Source organism: Anthonomus grandis, chromosome 1, assembly GCF_022605725.1.
Source record: "Anthonomus grandis grandis chromosome 1, icAntGran1.3, whole genome shotgun sequence".
In the NCBI taxonomy this organism is placed as follows: domain Eukaryota; kingdom Metazoa; phylum Arthropoda; class Insecta; order Coleoptera; family Curculionidae; genus Anthonomus; species Anthonomus grandis.
This window is the reverse complement of record NC_065546.1, coordinates 26211086-26234696: the sequence shown is the minus strand read 5'-3', so window position 1 is coordinate 26234696 and position 23611 is coordinate 26211086. Positions and strand designations below refer to the sequence as shown.

Genomic DNA, 23611 nt, shown 5'->3' with positions numbered 1-23611 from the left:
TTAGTACTGGTACTTTCTAAGCTGTAAGTAGGGTTTAGGTCATGTAATCCTGCATCTGACATGACTTCCATAGACCCAGTATCGATATCAGTGTCCAGATAATTCCATTTAAACAATAAATATTATTTGGGACGCTTATTTGGATTTGTATCAAATAAAATTTTACTATTTAACGCATCGAAAATGCTATTAAAATTTTCTAAAAAATCTGCGGTATGTCGCGCAATAAAACTATCAAAAGCATTTAATTGGGCTGCTGACCTTATAGCTGCAGCAACGGAATGCGAAAAGATTTGAACAGCATATTTTACTCTAATTTTTTAAAATTTATTATACTCTAATTTAGCCTTTAATACAATTTCATCAAACAATACTGCACACACGCCTTCTGTTTTACTCATTGTCTTTACTTTTATAAAAACTTTTTTTGTTAATGCATTCTCGAGACCTGCTTTTAAATTATTTACTTTCATCCATGACTCAATGGCGAGCACTGACAGGAGGGAAAACAGTAAATTATTTTTTTTAAATTTGTAGCAGCTAAGAGATTTATAATAAATGGAATAAAGAAGAGCTTAATGTTTTTCACTTATTTTTCACAAATTCCTTTTTCGTATTGGTAGCTACATATTAATAAACGTTTTTAAACTAGGACTTAAATATATTATCTAAAAGACTTTTATCTATGATTTTTTCATTAAGTCGAAAATTTTGTATCCTTTTAGCCCTAATTTTCTTTTAAATCTACTTTTAAATTTATTTTACGCAGCTTGTTTTTATTAGACGATGTGGTTGTTGACGGGGTTGTTATTTCACTCAATACTTCTCTTCCTTGTCTTGTTGGACTTCTTATTTCACATTTTATTTTCATTACGGATTCGGAGCATAAGCGCTTGGGACTATAATTGAATAAATTTATATCGTCATTGTTATCATTGGCATCATCGTGGAGTACTGGGTTTCTTTTTCTTAAATAAGTCTTTATAGCGTGTGCTGAAAAAAAGACAGATATTAATTTGTGATTTTATTTCATAAAAACATAGGTAGAATATATGGCTATTCCCTAGTTTCATTTTTATAGAACTTTTCCTGTTTATTCAAATAATTTTTTGTCATTCACTTTAAAAATAATGTTTTATTACAAGATGCATTGTGCCTTAAACATTCTCTTTATACTCCAAAAATTAAGAAAAATATAGAATTAGGTTTTAAAATAAAATTTTAAGGTTTTGTGGTTTAAATTATGTTATTTTGCCATTAATTCAAAATATAATATAGAATGAAAATAAAAAGCTAGTTAAAATAAATATAAATATTACTTACCATATGGTCGAATTTCAGATGGCACGTTCCAAATCGGAATTCCCAAACGGTTAGGGCCGCTATTTGAGTTAGTAGGCAATAAATTTATAGCTGGTTCTAAAATTTAAATTAATAGATGATAATATTTAAAAGTATAAAGAACAAAAATTTAATGTCAGGTTTATACAAATTGCAATAATGTAAACTTTAATTATAATGCTTACAGCTAATAATGCCTAAATCACTTTTTATGAGTTAAAAATTATACAATAAGAATAAGTTTCAATATAAACCCGGCATAAATATATTAAATTAAAAGAATATAACTTTTTTTACCTTTCCATGAAACAGCTGATTTTAAAAGTATTTTTCTTTTATTACTATTAACGATATATTTTTTATCAAACTGTTTCTCACAAACAACTCTATTTTTTAATAGCATTTCGTGAGGTATGTTTCAAGATTTCCAATATTTTCTAACGATTGATTAAGTATCACTAGTTTCAAAATTGGAAATTTAAAGAAAGTTATTACATTGTTTTTATTTTTTCTTTTACTATTGCATCCATGATAAGCACACTCACTTACTTTACTTAAATTTACCATTGTCTCAATTTTATATTCGAGAAAAAAAATTATCTATAGTATTCACACAAAAATTTATTTAATCACGCAAAAACTCCTTCACAAGACACTCTTTAGTTAATAATGTGATAAACGGCTGGTAAAATTATATTCAGGTACTCTAAGCAGTGCGCCATCTTTCCGCTGGACACTTTTGCGGGCACGATTTAGCCCATATAGTTCCGTATCTTCCTATTATCAAAGATAATACTACTTCGTAGTAGTATTACTTTGCTATTATTCAATCAACGCTTCTACTCTTCGATATGTAAATGACGGCCTCGAGATTACACGTACTGTCAAGCATCTGATATATCATCTGAAATGGAGCCATTTTTTATAGTACTATCGTTGATTGAGAATATGGGATACCCAAATATTCAATCAACGGTACTATGGCTTGAAGACGCTTTCTTTTTACTTCGGCCGAAAAAGTTACTTTCAATATTCAAATTTTGCGGAAAATCTTAACAAAAATGATTTCTTCTCAAGTTTCGCTTAAAATTGTTTTCAGATGTGCAGTTCAGTGTGGTATTCTATGGTTTGCCATTAAATTTTACTAATAAACAATGCTATTTGAAATTCTATGTGAGTGAAAATTGTTTTACTCCAAATTCATTCATGCCCAATTCAAGGAGAGGCCTTAAGCTTTTCGTATCAAATGGCCCCACCAGAAGTAGTAAGCTTTAACACTAATTGTTAGAGCCAGTAAATAGTTTTAGGAAACAATTTGTGTGACATTTCATAGAATAAGAGAAATTTCAGTTTAAGATGCAATGCACATGTTTTTCCCAATCCTCTTCAAAGGTGCAAGTTTATGATTTTATTGAGGGTATAACGGACGGTCTTGTGATCCCTTGTCTATTAATTTATGACCGAAGACACGTGTTTCACAGGGGCTCAGTTAAATGGCCTTTGAAGCACGTATTGGGTTAGATAAATGTGTTTTGCTTTTGAGAAAACTGAATTCCAACTTTTAGTATCGTTACGGTTTCGGCAGGCATCGAAAGCCAATATTTTTCTCGACGGGTTCTTTTTCGAATTTCGAGGCTTTGCTTGCTGAATATTTAACTTACCATTAATTATTATCTATCTTTTTTGTTGTATATACTTTTCAACGTTACTTGTTTTTCTAATTTGGTCAGTTTAAGAAATTAAAGGATTGTGTTTAGAAAAGCTGCCTTTTATTTCAACCGAACCGACGTGTTGCTGAGACGGGTAGTTTTGGTGACGCGACACTAATTATTAAATATAAAGTGCATCGGTTAGATCATGCTCTTTAATTAATAGTTTCCCTTTATCATAGTAAAGAAATATTAGACTCAATTTAGTATAATATTTTGCTAGCAATGTCTCTAAACTGTCACCAATATTGTGTGGCCAAATGTTATCTTGTCTGATATATTTAAAATCCAAAAAATATATATTTTTATTTGAATAAAAGATGTATACAACATTTCATTTAACAATGTCTTTTTTTAAGACCATGATTATTTAAAAATAAATAAAATGAAAGTTGAAAACTGCACCCAGATCTTTTGTAATACCATGGGGTCCTACCCGGACCAATCATAGCAAAACTCGTCTTTGTAGAGACTTGATAGCCTCAATGTCAAAACTTACTATAAAGCTAATGCCAAACCTGAAAGAATAACAGTTTCAATGCGTAGAACATTTTATAGAGCGATTATTTACATTATGTTGGAGTCAGATTGGAGTAACTCCTACAAATTTTACTTTTAACATATTTACTTATTGCCTCTTTTATTGCTAATTTGTTGAATAAGTTTATTTAATTTATAATATTTACTAAGGAACATTACTAGTGAATTGAGTGGCGGTAACTCCTTGGTGATTTTAATTTTTATTGCCTTTATGCGTTTACAATAATCTTTTGCCACTAAACATTTTTGTTCAAACTCTGGTATTAAAGTAATGATAATAATATTTGGAGGTTTATTAAAACATATTTTTATTTATTTTAGTTGTCCAAGTTTCAGAGAAAAGTTTAAAAAGAAGAAACCGCTTATTAGTGGAAGTTCCCATAGTAGTAATGAAATTAACCGAAAGCAGGTAAACCTTTTCTAGTAGTTGGTACATGGTATATTTTTTGTTATATTATATGTGCTTTAAAATTGGTTTATACAAGGCTTCTGTACTTTGTTTTAAATTCTTATAACCGATTATTTAAGAAACGTTAAATAGAGAATTAGGTAAAGTGTCAAACATTTTAATAATTGATAATACATATAAAAATTGGTCTTTAAATTATTGTATAGCAAAAAATAATAAATACAACTGCTGAAAAACAGTCATGGTTCTGCTACACAAGAGCAAACAAAATTGACTTTACAATAAAGTTTATAGGAAGCCAATATTACTGACAGATCTTGGATTGAAAGTTATCCGTACTCTTTAAGTAGACATGACAGTAACAGACCGAGATATTTCTTTAAAAAATTTTCTGAATTAAAAAGGAATTCGCAAAAAAGAGAATTCGCTTAAAAAGACGCACTAGTACGTAAAAGAATATCATATACTCAATGTCAGCAACTATGAAAAATGTCAAATCATTTTAAACTTTTTAACAAGGCCCTTTAATATGCCAGCTAACAACATGATCCTATTAATTTTTCATGGATTTGGTTTGTGCCAACCAAGCCATTGGTTTTAACAATCCGGTGCCAGCAACAAAAATTTTACATCAAGCAAAAAAATTACCTGATTTTTGTTTCTTTTCTAAAACTGTTTAAGTTCTAAAACTGACTTATGAGCATCGACTAATTTTAATAAAAAAATGATGTCAAAGTTCCTTGCTTCATCTGAATGTATTTTTCAGAGGAAAGCAAAAAAGCGGGATATTCAGTTCTGGAACAACACTTCAGCTAATGTGGTTGCTTCTTGGTTAGGAATAGGATAAACCCTGAGCCACTTACTACACTAATCTTACTAGTAGACTAAGTGAGAAATGTTTCCAGAATGTTTCCATTCTGGCTTTGAAGAAATTTCTCGATATTTTAGTTCATAAATAAGGCCCAATACTGGATCATGACACTGATGCTGGATTACACTAGTTGCACCCCACTCTCCAATACTCTTCCGTAATACATAAATCTTCCGTAATACATAAATCGGTATCAAAGGAAAGAAAGCTCAGTTAATTAGCACCTCTTCACTTAGTGGAACTCAGCTGTCTCTTGAAGAACTAAGAACTCCAGGTCTTACCTTATTTACGGGCCTTGCAAGAGCATAAACTTTATAAACCTAAACAATTACTACTTAGAAATTATTATTTGATATTCACAACTTATTATTATCATAGTCATAAAAAATAGAATTAATAAGCAAATATTATCAAGAAGAAAAAGTAAAGAAAATAATAACAAGAACACAAGAAATTCTTTATGAAACATTTCAAATCAAATTCCACATTAATCGGAAGTCCCACTAAAATAGATTTACATATAATAAGCTAAAATGATAAACCTGAACAAACTTACCAAAGAACTTTGCGTTTATGTTAAAATGTAGGTTCAAAGATGCCCTGTATTCGCGAGTCTGTCTGTTATAAAACTCTTATACTTAATATTTGTTCTACAGAAAGGTTGGTAAAAAAGGCGAATTAAACTTGTCTTTCTAGAACCTATTATATTATAGCAACTCTGGAGAATCTACAGAAGCAGTCAGAATGTTATACAAGTTCTTTAAATCTCGGTACTTAGGAGGACGAAAAAACTTCTGATACAAAAGTATGTAGTCATAATGGCAGTTGTTAACAGGATCAATCTTAGATTTAAATGCTAGCTATTTCAGAACTCCTATTCTCCGTTGCACCTGTTTCAACCTGCGAACATAACGTGACTGATGACTCCAGACTGAACAGACACTTTATTAAAGTAAAATAAAATATCTTTTATTAACAAAAATGTCAAAAGGCAATAGATCCGCAGAGCGGTCTTTAACAATTACCAATAAAGATTTAGCCATTAGGCACTAACAAATAAAATATCCACTTTAAAATATACTGACTGATAATTTTTAAAATACATGACATTATTTAAAAGCTTTGAGCACAGTATAAAAATTTAAAAAAATTACATAATACAAAATAATATATCACAAAATTACTACAGACTGACTCATCACAGCTTACCACTATTAATCAAATCTTTTAGTTTCTTTTTAAAACAGGGACAGCTTAATGTTTTAAGATTCTCAGGTATTTTGTTCTACAAACCAGCCGCCTGATATATGAAACACGACTTGAAAAACTCTGTATTATGCCTGGAAATATTCAAACTATTTTTCCCCTGATATTTACTTCATGGCATTCACCAGATGGCTTACAAAATTCTGCTAAATAATTTGGTTTAACTGAGATAGTGATTCTATGCACTATGGAACCCATATGCACTAATTGCCTTTGCTTTATGGTAGTTTTAAAAAGCTCCACAATGTTGCTGACTGACATGCTCTCTAAGAGGTACACATTTGACATATCTGGCACAGCTGTTTTGAATTTTTTGTAATTTAAATTGATTATAATCTGTGAGACATGGTTCATAGACAGTGTCTAAGTAATTAGGAATTGAAAGAATTAGAGATTCTGTCTTTTTTTGGTTTCTTCAGGGAGGATGTACTTGTTTTCAAAAATTGATTTTAATTTAAAATAGGCCTGTCTACATACATTATTAATATGAAAATCAAATTGTAATGATTGGTCCATGTATAACCCCAGATTTTTTACTTTTTCCTGCCAGTTAACCACACTCCCATTAACATATATAATAAGATTATCAGTTTCTATATTGATTTTATAAAATAAAATTGCTCGTATTTTTTAAGGGTTAATCAACAAAGAGTTGCTCCGCCCAATTAGAAATGTTGCTCAAGTCATCATTGATTTTTGTAATCGCTCTGATCAGATCTTTAGGTTCACTTGAAGGGAGATATATATCTGAATCATCAAAATACGTACGGTAGAGGCAAATATTTATAACATTTTCAATATCAGAGGTGAAATCTGAAAACAAAAGAGGTGGAGCTCTGAGGTACCCCTGTCGTATCAGCTAAAAATTGGACATAAGCGGATTACCCAGTTCATCATGCAGGCGAACATCCTAGCTTGTCTTTGGTAATTAACTCTCAAAAAAATTATTGTACTCGATGTTGTAAAATTTTAATTTTGCCAGCAGAAGATTTATATTGAGTGAATCAATGGCTTTTGACATATCAATTAAGACAGTGGGCCAGCAACCACCCTTATCAATAGTTTGTATGATGTCACTTGTAATTTTAAGCAAAGCAGTAGAGCAGCTATAACCCTGACAGAACCCAGATTGATACTTAGATATAATATTGTTCTTTTCAAGATATTCGACCATTTGTGATTTTAGTACTTTTTCAAGTAGTTTTGAAGCCGCAGGTAGAATGCTGATTGGACGTAAATCATTAATGGTTGGATTGGTTTTCTTAGGAATAGGGGTGACTAAAGCTTCTTTTCAAAGTTCAGGTACAATTCCCATTTCCAAACAGGAGTTTGGAATGATATTGGTAAGAGGGGATAGACAGTCAGGGGACATAATTTTAACATTCCTGCTGTTATGTTGTCTATACTGACTGCATTGCTTTTTACTTTATTTAGGCTATACAACATATCATCCTGAGTTATCAGCATAAATTTAAAAGGTTTACTAGCAAAGTTATTATTGTGAAAATTTATTAGTAAGTTTTGATCTATGGTGATTTTAGGGATACTCGTTAAGGACGCTTTAATAATTAGATCTGGATTAATTAAATTTATAGGCAAATTAGAGGTTTTTTTTTTATTTATGTTTTTTTATTTTGTCCCAGAACTCCTTACTATTATTTTTATTATTGAAGGAAAATCGTGAAGAATAAAATGCATTTTTTTCTTGCTTAATTGCAAATGATAAATAGTTTTTAATATCTAAATATTACGTTTTCTTCTGAGAGGTGGGGGAGGTTTTTAAATGTCTGTAGGCTCTATTTTTTAAATAAATAATTTTTTAAGGTTGAAAGTTAACCATCCAGGTCTAGATTTACCTCTCTTTTTCTTGTGAGTTAGACATTATTTATTAAAAATTGAGAGAATGGTGTTATTAAAAAATTGTACCTTACAGTCGATATCATCACTAGTGTACTGAGGATACCAGTCAGCCTGTTGGAGGTCTTCTTGAAACTGATTGAAATTGTAACATAAGTTGTTTAAGTTACGATATTCTAACTCTACTTGTGGGAGCTTCGGAGTGGCTATGTCAAAATACCAGTAAACTGCTTCATGAGCAGTGAAGATGAGATCACATGTCATAACCCCACTATTCTTTACCAGATCAGGGTTACTGACAAAAATTAAATCCAGAGCTGTTTTTGTGGTTTTCGTTATTCTTGTAGGACTATCTATTAGCTGAGTAAGGTCAAAAGTATCTAAGATTTGTAACAGACAGTCATAGTCCGCAGTTGTTCTATACATAACATCAATAACATCAATATTCAGGTCTTCTGTACATATGCAAAGATCACAGTCCTGTAACAGTTCAGGCAGAATATTGTCACACCGGGGGTTGGCCCGGTCTAGGACAAGGCCGTGTGACGGTTACATACATTGTATGTAACTGGGACCTTAAGGTACGCTTTAGCATTGAAACAAAATATATAGTTTACTAAATACCTTGTATTGACAGCAAAATATAAATATAACGAATTAAGTGGAGTTACCCAAATAAAAGAGCTAATTTGACAAGAGATAAACTAAGATCGACATAACAGGATTAATAATTTAAGTACATGGGAATATGTAGCGAATTCTATAATTAAAGTGAAAGTAATGTTACGTAACTTAATAAAGTGACAATAATTGTGATCTTCTTCGATATGATAAAATGTTGTACTTACATTATTATTATTCTTGGAGCAAACATTTCACAAAGCTTTTCCGCACTGCTTTCGGTTACCTCTTCTTGCCCGAGACCCGGTCGTAACTCTGCCAAATTTCGTTCGTCGTACCCTAGTGTTAATTTTTCTTTGTCAGCAGAATTTCCGGTTTTTTCCAAACCATCGTTCTGTCGACAAAGTACTTTTGCAATCTTTTTACGATGGAAATGACTTGGTTATTTCATCATGCAATCAGGAAATTGTTACTTACACAATTTGTGGGTAAATGACCTGGTATACCGAACGAATATTTTTAAGTGATTTTTATATTAATAAAATAAAATTTAAAATGTTTTTTAATGAATTATCTTCGTTTGACATATCCCCCGGGCATAGAAAAGCTGGCCTCCAGCTTTATTGTTAACAATCGAAATCATGATCGAAGAAGACCCAGAAGAAAAAAAAAATTACAATTAGTAGGATCAGAACAACAATGTACCTAAATAACATATAATTAATTAGAGGTGAACCCTAATTATTCATTAAATTTTAACTACAATTAAAGTAACTATCGCTTTTGATGTCCACATTTTTTAAGTCTTTTACCACAAAATACAAATATAACTTCACTACGTAGTCTCTGAACACAAAATGTCTTCAGCATCCGGGTCCGGTCCATAAGGTGGCGACGCGGCGACGTTCATAGCGTTGTCGCCTGCCCCTCGTCTGGAACGCCTACAGGTTTGACGCCTCCATGTGTCGTCCTAGGACACCTTCACCCATGTATGTCTGACTCCTCGTCTGGGACGCCTACGGGTTTGACGCCTCCATTCGTCCGTTGGCAACCCTTGCGACATCACATGACACCCCCTTGTATGCCTGACTTCTCCCTTGTTTTGTACCAGTCCTTCAACGCCGTCGGTTTCCTGGAACCTGTAGGCAGAGACTCCTTCATTGCAGCTGCTGTGGCGTGACAAAACTTTTGGTTTTTGTTTTGTCCCTTCTTGACCGTTTCCAGTGAGCTATCCCATAAGCTTACTGTGTTTTACGGATGGCCCCTGCCGTATCTTCAGCTGAATCCATGATTCGTAATGTTGGCATCCCCTACTGGAGATCATAGGTTGAACACTTCAACCCGCTGCTGGTAGCGTCGTGAGTTCGGGCAACTTTGGACTTTGACCATTGGCGCAGTGGTAACTTAGCTTGTCCTGGGATGGCCATGGCTCTGGCACCACCCTGTCTGCGATTGGGATGGTCAGGACTGACAACAAGGCAGTGCGCGGATGTGAGGTGTTCCTGTTTGGCTCTGGTTCTGGTTCCATCGGCTACTTTCTGTGGTTCTGGTAGGAGCGTACCCTTATTTTCTGTTCAGGTCGAATTTGTACGTGTGGCATCTCATGGTATGTTTATATGTAAAGGAAGAACAAAGTGTAAGTATGTGCTATTATATGGTGCTTAATGGTTTTATATTTAATCATTTTGATTTCATGTTAAATCTTTATATTATATCTTGAGAAATTGTTGACTTCCTCGCAATTTTTGTATTATATATTTTAGGATAATTTGACTCATAATCAAATTTCATTAATTTTCCTTTGTCTCAGATCTTTTGAAGTTTCTTGTATTTCGAGTTTATAACAAAGTGTTTTATTTATAGAAAACACAAAAAAAATATATTTTTTATTCATTAATTGTTTATCCCCTCTCTTCTAAATAACTTTTATTTATGTATGTCTTTTTAACTTTTATAGATTATTAATTAGACCCTTTCTTTTACATTATTTTTAATAATATGTTTTCTTTTTAGCTTCTACTTAAATATTTATGTGCCTTAGGCTCGCTGTCCCTCGCCTACCGGCAATATATTTATAATATTTCCACATTATCATCTCATTTCAATATATTATTATTTCAATAAATTTCATTTCGAATATGTATATACGCGCGTAAATCAAAATTATTTATACGTTTTCTGATGTGATTGCAAATTACTATGATATTTATCCTTAAATTGTTTAGATTGTCATGACTACAATTAAGGCTTAAATAACATGGTGAAATGTATCATCTTCAGAGGGGCCCCAGTATATACTAACTATATGCAAGCTTGCGTAAAATAATAAGTAATTATTCTATTTCGATGCGTTCTATACTAGCATCTACTTTTTTACCAGGGGACAGTGATAAAAGGCTAGCACTATTTTTTATATCTAGCCGGAACCTTGACATGGCGTTTGGTTCGACGCTCGGTTCGGGGTCATTGTCTGGCTCGGGGATTGGGTATAATATTGTTTCGTCAAATGTTTTTGCATTTCTAATGGACATGGGATTTTGGGTTGTAGTTGAATTTTTTGGTTTGTTTTTGAAGTATCTGAGCGTTATATATAAAATATAAGTAAATAAGAATAGAAGGAAAAGTAAACATGAAGTGTAAATTATTATATAGAGAGCCTCGTGATTAACACTTGTTGAGGAGCTTTTTTCATGACAGTCTATTTCTCCACGTATTTGTGGAACTGCCGCTACTATTGCTATTCTATTTTGTTTAATTAGGATGTACGCTACCAAGATTGAAATGGTTATGTTCCAAATTAGAAAAAATGAGTCCCCGTGAAAGCTATGTGTATCACCATAAGTGATTACATTTGGATAGTTTTTCTCTACTGATTTTAGAATATTTTTTAAGGTGTTATCGCTGGATGTGAGGTTAAGATGGGGTATCTCTAGTGTCCAATTTGTATTTAGGCATTCGGAAATGTTTTTGTAGAGTGGTGGGGTACTAATAATGTAGGGATTGAGGATATAGGAATTTAGATTTGACCAGGTTGCAGGTATTATGTGGGTTACTATTGCATTGGTAGTGATGTTTTCTGGACAAGGGAAATTTTCAGGTATAATAACTGCATTGCCTACGCTGAGGTGGCATTTGCATGGGAGGAAAATTTTGATAGAGCCTTGACGTGCTAATGTCGTGTCTAATTTCTGAGGCTTACTTTTATCACAAGAGATGGTCATGTCCTGTTTCGGGTGGGTAATGACATAAGTTTCGTCTTTAATTTCGGATATTGTCATCGATGTTGCTGAGTGGCAGTCCATTGGGCAGTATTGGCTTAGTTCTTTTACTGTTGCCCCTTGATATAGGATTTTCGCACATTCAGGCCTTTGTAGGATGTCTGCTGAGAATCTGGATAAATAGCATAATTTATTTTGGTATGGCTTACATTCATGTAGGCCTGTCCCCGATATTTGTCTTAAGTCGCCCTCGTTATTTCCGTTTTTGGACACTGCAATGTATAGCGGTTGGTGGCGTATAATACAGGTCTGGTTATACCAAGCAAAGGGTGTGGTTATTAACTCTAGTAGTTGCCAATTTCTGTTTTTCTTAATTATTGGAATTTTTATGTGAACATCTATACTTGATTTTGTAAAGGAACAGTCACATATGGGCATTTCGAAGTATGCTGCTAGTTCAGATATAGGGATGGCCAGTCCTTGTTCTGAATTTGCGATTTTTGACTCGAAATCCTCCAGATCCTTTTTTAGGACTTGCGGGTTGACAATTTCCGCCGGTATTTTATGGTGTCTACATGAATTTACGATAGCCTGTCTCCTGAGAGTCCTTACTAGTAATACCATCCTTTTTAGGTTTAGATATCCGTTATAGAGGTTTGTCATTATTAGTAATTCCTGTTCGTTTGTCGTGTTTGCCACCTTATTTTCCAGTTGTTTAGTGAACCTCTCTATGCTCTTTATCCTTAGCTCCGTGTCCGAGAACGTTGCTGCGACTAATTTCTCATAGTCTTGAAAGTGTTTGGAGTTTTCGCTCATTTGTTTTACGGTATCGGACAGTCCTTGTGACATTGTGTCTAGCCTTTTTCTGATCTCGTCATCTGAGTTTTCGACCATATTTAGTTTTTGCAATGTTGCCACTCCGCAACACCATGATAATCCTGAGCCTATAAAGTCTAGAGACCTCTTCTCTCTCTTAGATGGTTCGTTGTTTCTTAGTGGTGCCACGCCCCAGTGTTCGTTAAGTAAAGTTAATTCTTTGAAGAATGCTTTATTTAGTCCATTTATACTATTTATTACGAAGCATTCGTTCGTTTGCAATTGGCTGCATTTGAGATTTCCTACATCCATCGTGTGGTCATCGGTATCCTCGGTCCATTCCGTTTTATATGTCAATGGTACTGTAGCTTCATAGATTCTTGTCGCTGGGAGTGGTTTCCAATAAGCTCCCGCGCTTACCTCAACTCTGTAATCTTGTTCTTCCTTCATGTTCTGCGCCTGATTTAGCACCATAGTGATTAACCTAATAATAGCATTAAAATATTTTTTTTTTAAAAATAGTGTTCTTTATATATCCTACCATTCTAAAGGATTTATAAAGTAATTTATTATAGCCTATGTCGTCCGTATTATCTCAAATTAACTTGTAAGGTATTTTGGCGTTACATTACATTTTGTACTCTATGTATATTTGTTTCTTTACGTATCTAAACTAATCAATATTTATCTACTTATTTAAAGTTAATTTAATATACCTATTGATTACTTTGAGTTTATTATACTTAGTATATATTTACGTTTATATATATACGTATTTAATTTCTTTATTTATTTATTTTATTTAAAATATGAATGTTATTCCCTTTGTCTATGAATTAACCTATATATTAGTTATATGTAGTAAACTTAGGAGTGAGTCAATATGGACCAGGTGTCCCACTCACATCAAACCTAATCTAACCGTATGTAACAATACTATAATATTCATGCATATAATGAAATAATATTTCCCAAGCTATGAACTTATCGTATTACATGAACTTTTCATCTATTTATATCTATATATCCGTTATATATACCCCTTATACTTATTATATTAAATATTTAGCGTTTTTTGCTTTTATAACTATATATTGCTACGAATTAAAAATAAGGTATGTCGTCAGGAATTTAAGTGTGTATGGTTTCGCTTTGTACACCTTAAGTTACTAATTAACCGACTATAGTCTTAGGTTCTTTAATTTGTAGTGATATATTATTTTTGATTATTTTGCATATTGTAATGCGGTCATGATATTTATGATTAGCATGATATTTATCTTAGATGCTAAAAATAATGTAATAAATAAGTTGAGTTGTATCTCCTGTTTACAGAATCCATTAAGAAAAGAAAAAAAAATGTTCGTATATATTTTGTAATATAGAACATGTACCGTAAAAAAAGAATCTATAAAAGGTACTATATATATAAATTTATATATGTCACGTATTTACATTACAGAGTTTTTTGATTTTTTATGGCGATTATTGTACATTTGGGGTCGCGTCTGGGGTCCAGGGGTCGTTATAAGGGAGTATTCTACTGACATGAACTATATCTCTTTTCGCGTTTTTATTTGAACCCTTTTGAATTTCGTAATCTACGTCTGAAGTCTTCTTAGTTATATAGTATGGACCGAACCATTTTAAAAGTAGTTTTTCGCTTCTCCCCACTTTTCTTATAGGGGTGAATAGTTTTACCTGATCTCCTACGGCGTATTCTATATGTCTATGTTTGGTGTCGTAGCGTAGTTTATCGATACCCTGCCTCCTCTGGATATTCTGCACTGCCAAATTCCTTAATAGTAGTGCTTTATCTCTTATTTCACTACTGTCCTGGGGGTTGGGAGGCGGCATTAGGGTTGCTTCGATCGGTAGGATGGGTTCTCTGCCGTATACCAGCATAAAAGGCGAAAACCTTGTAGTGTTTTGTTTCGATGTATTGTAAGCAAATGTCACATGGGGTAAATACTGGTCCCAATTTGTTTGGTTGGTATTGGTATACATGGCAATCATATCCGCTAGAGTTTTATTGAGCCGTTCTGTTAGACCATTAGTCGAAGGGTGGTAAGCGGTCGTGAACTGACTAGCTGTGCCCATTCTTTTTAAAAGTTCTCGTACTATTTCTGACTGGAAAACTTTACCCCTGTCGCATAATAAATGCTTTGGTGCACCGTGTCGTGTTATTATTTTTTCTAGTATAAATCTGGCTACGAGCCCTGCTTTTCCGCTAGGGAGCGCCTCGGTTTCTGCCCAGCGTGTAGCATAGTCTGTTGCTACTATGATCATTGTTTTTCCGTTGCTGCTTTTTCTGAAAGGTCCTAGTAGGTCTATACCCACTTTCTCAAAAGGTGTTCCTACGAGTATGGTTCCTACCGGATGCAACAGGCCAATGAGTTATGAATTTCGGAGTAGCTGGATTTTTTGTCTCAGCTAGAGCGTTTTCGAGAGTTGTATTTGCCATTTTAGTGTTAGGGTGTTGCGGTGTATTTGTGTGTGCTGTTACTTGAATTTGGTTATTTTGTACAGGAATTACAGTTGTGTTCGTGGATTGAACTTCTTCTGAAGTCGTGTTTAGTGTTGATGTGTCTTGGACTAGTGTATCTTCTTGTGAGTCAAAATCTGGGTTTGGCTCTTGAAAATGTGTTATTTTGTTTGATTGTTTTAAATTTAAAATATCGTTTGATTTTGTAGGTGTAGGTCTGGGTGTCGAGGATCTCGGTGTTTGGTTTAGTGTAGAACTGCTTTTTGCGTTACCTGTTTTGTGTAATGGCAAATCAAATATAAATTGGCTACCACAAACTTTCGCTGAATTTGGTGGTGTCCTTTTTAATGACACTGCCGAAGCAAATACATTAGCACTCGAGCTTTGGTGCTTGGGGTTAAATTCGGAAAGATTTGAAAAATCTAAGGGACCTGGTTTTTCGACTTTATTCTTTGTTTTACTGCGGGTTAGAATCCCGTCTTCGTTCATTAGCGTTAACAGTATAACGACATTTATTTGTATATTTTTTAAGTTTATTTGTAAGTTTCGTTAATTTCCGAATAATTTTATGATATATTGCTCTGTTCGATTAATTTTGGATTGCAAGGTTTCTTTACTAATAGTGCAACCCATTATTATTATTTAAAAAAAAATAAATAAATTATGAAATAAATAATAAATGGAATAATAAAATTCGCTGAATTAATTAAAAAAAAAACTTAAATTTAAAGTATCACCTATATTCACATATATTCGATATATCTACTGAAGTATGTCAAAAAAAAATAAAATAAAATAGACCTTAATGTCGAAGACCGCAATTATTGTATATTATTGTATTAAATTTTATATCTCTAAATTATTTTTTAAAATTATTAATTCTGTCATTTCCTCTTTATGTCGCAAATCAAAAATAAAAATAAAAGATCTTAATTAAATTTTTAATCATACTGTAGAGAAAAGAAAATAAACTGTGCCTCCACTTTATGTCTAAACTGCATAGTAAAAAAAAACTAACATGTCTCGCTAAAAAAAAAGGAAAAAGGGACGGCGCCTCCACCATATGTCACACCGGGGGTTGGCCCGGTCTAGGACAAGGCCGTGTGACGGTTACATACATTGTATGTAACTGGGACCTTAAGGTACGCTTTAGCATTGAAACAAAATATATAGTTTACTAAATACCTTGTATTGACAGCAAAATATAAATATAACGAATTAAGTGGAGTTACCCAAATAAAAGAGCTAATTTGACAAGAGATAAACTAAGATCGACATAACAGGATTAATAATTTAAGTACATGGGAATATGTAGCGAATTCTATAATTAAAGTGAAAGTAATGTTACGTAACTTAATAAAGTGACAATAATTGTGATCTTCTTCGATATGATAAAATGTTGTACTTACATGATTATTATTCTTGGAGCAAACATTTCACAAAGCTTTTCCGCACTGCTTTCAGTTACCTCTTCTTGCCCGAGACCCGGTCGTAACTCTGCCAAATTTCGTTCGTCGTACCCTAGTGTTAATTTTCTTTGTCAGCAGAATTTCCGGTTTTTTCCAAACCATCGTTCTGTCGACAAAGTACTTTTGCAATCTTTTTACGATGGAAATGACTTGGTTATTTCATCATGCAATCAGGAAATTGTTACTTACACAATTTGTGGGTAAATGACCTGGTATACCGAACGAATATTTTTAAGTGATTTTTATATTAATAAAATAAAATTTAAAATGTTTTTTAATGAATTATCTTCGTTTGACAAAATACCAGTAAACTGCTTCATGAGCAGTGGAGATGAGATCACATGTCATAACCCCACTATTCTTTACCAGATCAGGGTTACTGACAAAAATTAAATCCAGAGCTGTTTTTGTGGTTTTCGTTATTCTTGTAGGACTATCTATTAGCTGAGTAAGGTCAAAAGTATCTAAGATTTGTAAGAGACAGTCATAGTCCGCAGTTGTTCTATACATAACATCAATAACATCAATATTCAGGTCTTCTGTACATATGCAAAGATCACAGTCCTGTAACAGTTCAGGCAGAATATCATAAAAAAAAGATAGATTTTTATAGGAAACACCAGGTGTCCGATAAATAACTCCAATGACTATGGAGTAAAAAATATTTGTAAAATTTCTTGCACAAAAAAATAAAACATAAAACCTGTCATTCTAAGGACTTTAGGAACTTTAGATATAAGAGAAGAGCCAAATACAACTTCAAGATTCCTAATTATTGTCACATTTGACAAGGGATAAACCCTTGTTAAATGTTCATGTGTCCTTGTCAAATGTCAAAAGTTCGACGCATATACAAATGTAGCATTTTAATGCTTGGAAAAGCAAATACTATATTTTAAACGCACCACTCTTCTAGGAGGGAAAGGTCGGATAGTAAATTGATACAGTCAGTAAGGTAGGGGATAGATAGAACAAATTTTAGGTCATCTGCATAATATAAGAATTTGGAATATTAATAACATATGTACATATCGTTCAAAAAAACATCCCAAATGTGATCCTTGAGGAACTCTGAGAACCTATTCAATTTGAGACCTGTTTGATAGGTAGCTGCAAAGCTATCTTTCTCAGGAGTCCATGATTTACCCTGTTGACGAACGCCTTAAAAAAAGTCGGTATAGATAATGTGAACCTATCCTCTCTCATCCAAGTTGTTCGCCAGGTAGTCGGCGTAAGTCAACATATTGAGTTAGACTCTTGGGATTTTTTAATTCTCAATATTTTATTACAAAAGTTGGATTACAAGACAAGGACAGAGTTTGATTATTAGTTGAACTTGAGCATAGCACTTTAGAAATGCCTACTTATAAACAACTCACAATTTTCCTAACAAATCAATGTAAGGTCTTCGAATCTGTGCAGTATATGGTCCCTACCACTACAAATAGAGCAAAAGTTTCAAATTTTAACTCAGCTTATAACCACCGGTGTGAAGTTAGCAGCCAATTTGATTTTCCGTGAAGTTAGCAGCTATTTTTTGGCAGCCAAAATTTTATGTACAAACCTACTGCCTGAGGTAAAATACGTCTTTTTATCTTTTAAGAATTGGCGGTATTTTAATCCCAACCACTTCGCACCCGTTTGGCGGGTATCTTATGCATAAATGCATTTTAATTAATAACGCATCTACTAAATTATCAGGAATAGATCGAGTTGTACAATAATATTAGGTATACATATTCCCTAATTAATAACAAATTTTCATATACCATGCATTACCCCTTACCACCCGTCCAACAGGTGGTTCACCCTTATGAATTTATAAATAATATATATTTTTTTTGTATCAGAAGGAAATCGAGTTGCAAAATAAGATTTAGCACACATACTCCCTAATTAATAACAAATTTTCATATACCATCCATTACCCCTTACCGCCCGTCAGAGGGGTGGTTCACCCTTATGAATTTATAAATAATATGTTTTTTCTATCAGAAGGAAATCGAGTTGCAAAATAAGATTCAGAACACATACTCCTTAAATAATAACCATATTTCATATATCATTCATCACCCCTTACTGCCCGTCAAAGGGGTGGTTCACCCTTATGAATTTATAAATAATATATTTTTTTCTATCAGAAGGAAATCGAGTTGCAAAATAAGATTTAGCACTCATACTCCCTAATTAATAACAAATTATTATATACCATCCAATACCCCTTACCGCCCGTCAGAGGGGTAGGTTCACCCTTATGAATTTATAATTAATATTTTTTTTCTATCAGAAGGAAAACGAGTTGCAAAATAAGATTTAGCACACATACTCTCTAATTAATAACAATATTTTATATACCATTCATTACCCCTTATCGCCCATCAAAGGGGTGGTTCACCCTTATGAATTTATAAATAATATTTTTTTTCTAGTAGGCAGAAATCGAGTTGTATAATTATATTAAATCATAGACTTTCTTTAACATAACGAATTTTTAATCCCCATCTTCTTCTGCAGATCCATGAGCAGGCTAGTTTATTTATTATGAACCGAGCTATTTTTTATGCAAATTTATCTAGATATAAACATGTAGGTATAGTAGAACCACAGATCTAAGAAATTGATTATAAATGGTAATCCCTAACCGCAATAACGACCTCCGTAGCCGACCTGGTGAGTTCTGGTACGAACCTAGAAAACCACCATTTGATATGTTATATGATACACATTTATTTTATTAATTCGATTACCAACAACGAAACGGGTGCGTCCCTGTCACCATTTTGTCCAAGCCTGAACTTATCAGTACTTACTGAATATTAATGACTCTTTTAGATATATGGCTATACTATGGGCGCCAGACCCGTGATATACAAAAAATACAAATATTAAAAAATGCAATAAATGAAATTTGTATATTAACCTAAATTGTCTTTATACAATTTTTTTATTCACCGTTTGCCCAGACGGCTCCGTGTCTCATCTATGAGACAGGTAGGGATGCATATTTTCCCCGGATAATAATGATACAATACAACCAGATAACAATGTTGACCAGCAGAAAACAGTTGTTCATAAAACGTTGTTTATGTTAGTCCTTCTTTTAAGACATCGGAAAAAGTGACAGTGCTAAAATTATACATAAATCAAGAATACTGCTATTTGGTCAGGACTGTGTGCATTTCTGGATGCAGAATCTGTTGCATCTGTTGAATGCATCCATCGTTTTCCAGCTACCTCTTTAAAAAAACTGAAATTAGTTACATGAATACTAATTTTTGATTTATATTTTATACATATTTTTTTGAAATACTGTGGCGTTAACTTTACAGTGTTACTATTTTGCCAAGAGTTTGCAGACGGTAGCTCAGAATTATTGGAGGCTTGGGATTGTTCGAAGGTTCACTTATGACTGGCTATTAAAGAATATAATCTTGATTATAGCTATTAAATAAGAGGGCGCCACTTAGTTTTTTTTTTTATGAATGAAAGAAAACTAAGAAAAAGAATTGGTATATAGGTTTCAATTAACAATTAAATGACCCTGGATAAAGTAGATTTAAAGAGGCAAAAAAAAATATCTTAACAATACAACCAAATTATATTTACACCAAAGATATGTATACACCTCATTTTCTAATCTGTTAAATGTTAATAATTTATTATGAATTGAAATATGAATAATGTTGACATGATTAAAATAAATTTGACAAAAGTAACATTTAAATTATGATTTCACTACTAGGTAGATTTCAGCACTTCGAAAATAAATTGCAATTATTAAAGTTTTTAGTAAATATCTGTTTTACGCAGGGGAAAGTTCATGAACCTTTTTACCTAAGGCATATCAGCCTTAACCGAGTTATATCTACTTAACTACCAAAAAAGGTACTGAAAAATACTGAACAAAAAATAACTAAAATTATAGATAAGAAATTGACACATTAAATTATGATGCTGATTAAATATTTGTAGCAATAAATTGATTTTAAAAGTATATTAATAAAAATTTTAATATGTGAGACAAGTCTATGGTTAATAATATTTAAATAAATGGAATAAACTGGCCTGTATATTCCTCCAAGAAATGAACGGCTGGCCTTCAAAATCAAGGCTGTAAATGTGTGCCATTTGTAGCTTAGCTATCCGGACTGGGAATCTCTACTAATAGCTCTAACTCTGGCTCCAGCTCCACAGCTTACAGCAATTTTCCGAGGAAATCAAAATCCTGCAGCCATCAACAATTGAAGAAGAATAAAGAGGAAAACGGAAAAGTAAAACGGAAAAGTAAAACCCTAAAACAACGGTTGCCATTGTATTCACTGTCGATAAAAAAATGAATGGCGTTCAAAATGTGACACACTCACCTTGCTAAGTTTCATTATCTATCCATTAAAATCTTGGGCATCCTGCACCAGAATTATGAAATAAACAGTTCCCTAAAGGAACAAGATTAAGGACTATAAATTATAAGCCATATTGGCCACTTCCTGCTTCACAAATTTCGAAAATAAAAAACTGGCCTTTTACGTGCGCTTCTACCTGCGACACGGGAACAAGTCCTCGAAAAATGGATGCAGTACCGACTAAATAAGTTACGACCCCACCTCTCGCCTGAGCTGTCAATGTCAATCCAATCAGAGAAAACATCAATCAAGACCAACCAGAAGAGTGACGGACCGTCAACAGAAAGCATGAATAATAAAACCAGGAGAGTAATGCGTTACAGTAGTAATGTGTCATTGACAGTGTGAATTTAAAGAAATATCGATAAAAGAAGTTGACTGAAATTATTAATATAATTATTGAAATTAATGAAATATCAATGGAGCGTTAGTGAAAATAAGAGTAGAAAAATAAAACGCTACAATACAAACATGTTAAACATTTTACAAAATGCATAATTTTTTCATAAATATCAGTAAACAATTAAATTAGGACCACACGAGATGGGAATACCGTGGGTTGCGTCATATGAGCCGAAAATTATGTGTGATTTAAAATTTTAAAATATGTTTTTTTTATTATAGATATTTGGCAAATTTTCTGCTATCCTTTTCACCAGAAAATGAAAAGGATATTTTTAAGAAATGGAGAAAATATAGTGTGAAAATGGCATTTAAATGTTGTTTTCGATGGACACAAAATTAATAGCGCTAAAAAAAGAAGAAATTAATAAAAACCTAGATTTAGCTTAATTACTAGTAGTAGATACTTAATGTATTTATTTATGTGATGAATTAATTGGTGCACAAGAAATTAATTTAGCCGCCAAGTTACACTGATTTACAAATCACCAAAAATGCGGAATAAAATTTCCAAGCGTGTGGCATTTCAAATTATTTAACTTGGACCGCCATAAAAATGATCTTTTAGATGTCATTTTAATGCAAACTGAACATCCAGAATTTATTAAAGAAGTCACTATTTCTTTTACACCAAAACTATTCAGCCTAGAACAACTTAGGTGCTAAAAAAAGAATGCTCGAACCAGAATCTTCCATACATTTATTTTGATGCTACGGGAACCATAGTTAAAAAAGTCACACCTGAAAGCAATAGAGTTTATTTCTATACAGCGGTAATAAACATAACCTCTTCTAAAAGAATTTTTTCAATATTTTCTATGCCGTCCTCAGCACATGATTCAAATGCGATATTTAAATTACAACACGATTTTAGATATTTTCGTGAGTATCATAAATTTTGACCTTCTTTTTCAGTTATTTTTACCGATTTTTCTTTTGCCACTTTACATGCTATTTCAAAAGCATTTAATCGTTGTACTCTCTTAGAGTACATAGCAAAGTGCTATAGTATTATTACAGGTATGTCAAAACCATCAGATGACATGATCATTTTACATTTATGCTGCGCCCACTGGATGAAGATGGTTTCTAAGGATGTGGACAATTTTTGTTACAATGATGATCAAAATAATAATTTTTTTTAATTTGATGGCTGCAGCAGTTCTAATCATATAGCCCAATTAGATATCTATGTAAAAAACTTTGCTATTAGTACAACATCTGAATATTCAAATCCGCATGTCTTAAAAGCTGTAATGAAACTTTCTAGCAACAACAATAACTGTTTGGAAGATTCTATTTCCGAGTCACTTGGGTTTTCGGAAAACTCAGAAACAGCCGAAGATCAAGGTATATACAAGGCGAGTCCATTTTACAAGAGGTATTTTAACATCCTAGAAACTCTTAATCCACTCAAAATTGATTCCGGATTCCGGAGATGACAATCTATTTTTTAATAAAGATATTTTTAATTTATTTATTAAGAAATATATACCTCTTATTCCATTATGGACCGCAATTATGATTAGAAAAAGGGTAAGCATAAGCAATTCAGTTGTGGAAAATTATTTCTCTCAATTTAAAAATTACTTATTACAGGGGGAAGAAATATTAAATGCTCGCGGTTTATAAGGAAACTTCGGGAAGATATTTTGGCATTAAAAGTGGAATCCGATTTAGGAATACCAAAAAAAAACTAACAAGACCCGACGAAGACGAAAAAATGTCCCAAGAAATGTGGAGTAAAAAAACAAAAAAGACATATGTGATCCATTTTGAAGGACTATTTACAAACTAACAGCAAAATGCTAACACAAAAAAACATCGCAAAAGTAGCAATCAAAAAACAGGAGAATACTGAAGAGAACACCAGGGATTTGCGCATAAAATGTAACGCTTTTCTAAAAAATTTGTGTCTCTCAAAGCCGGAAAAAAAGGACTTAGAACAAAAAACAAGGCTTCAAAGAGAATGCGATCTTTGGAGAAACGAACGATCAGTTCGTGTGACAGCTTCATTTTTTGCAAAAATTTGCAAAGCAAAAGAAGCTAGTTCATTTAACTCAATAATTCAAAGTATAACAATAAAAAAACAATTTCGCACCCCTGCAAACGATTATGGAATTTTCAATAAAGATGAAGCAAGAAAAGCATACTCTCAATTAAAAAATGTGGTTAAGGTAATTAAGACCGGGTTAGTAATACAC

General features: G+C 32.7%; 1 protein-coding gene across 7 annotated transcripts in view; it reads left to right on the top strand.

The window, feature by feature from the left end:
- LOC126743543 (uncharacterized) overlaps positions 1 to 23611 on the top strand; it is a 245398-nt gene that overhangs the window by 142920 nt on the left and 78867 nt on the right. For 6 of the 7 annotated variants that reach the window (XM_050450707.1, XM_050450699.1, XM_050450684.1 and 3 more), the window contains one exon: positions 3912 to 3999. The exons of the other annotated variant lie outside the window; for it this stretch is intronic. In XM_050450707.1, coding sequence (XP_050306664.1) covers positions 3912 to 3999 — 88 coding nt within the window. The remainder of the gene's footprint in view (positions 1 to 3911; positions 4000 to 23611) is intronic. 7 annotated transcript variants of the gene reach the window in all.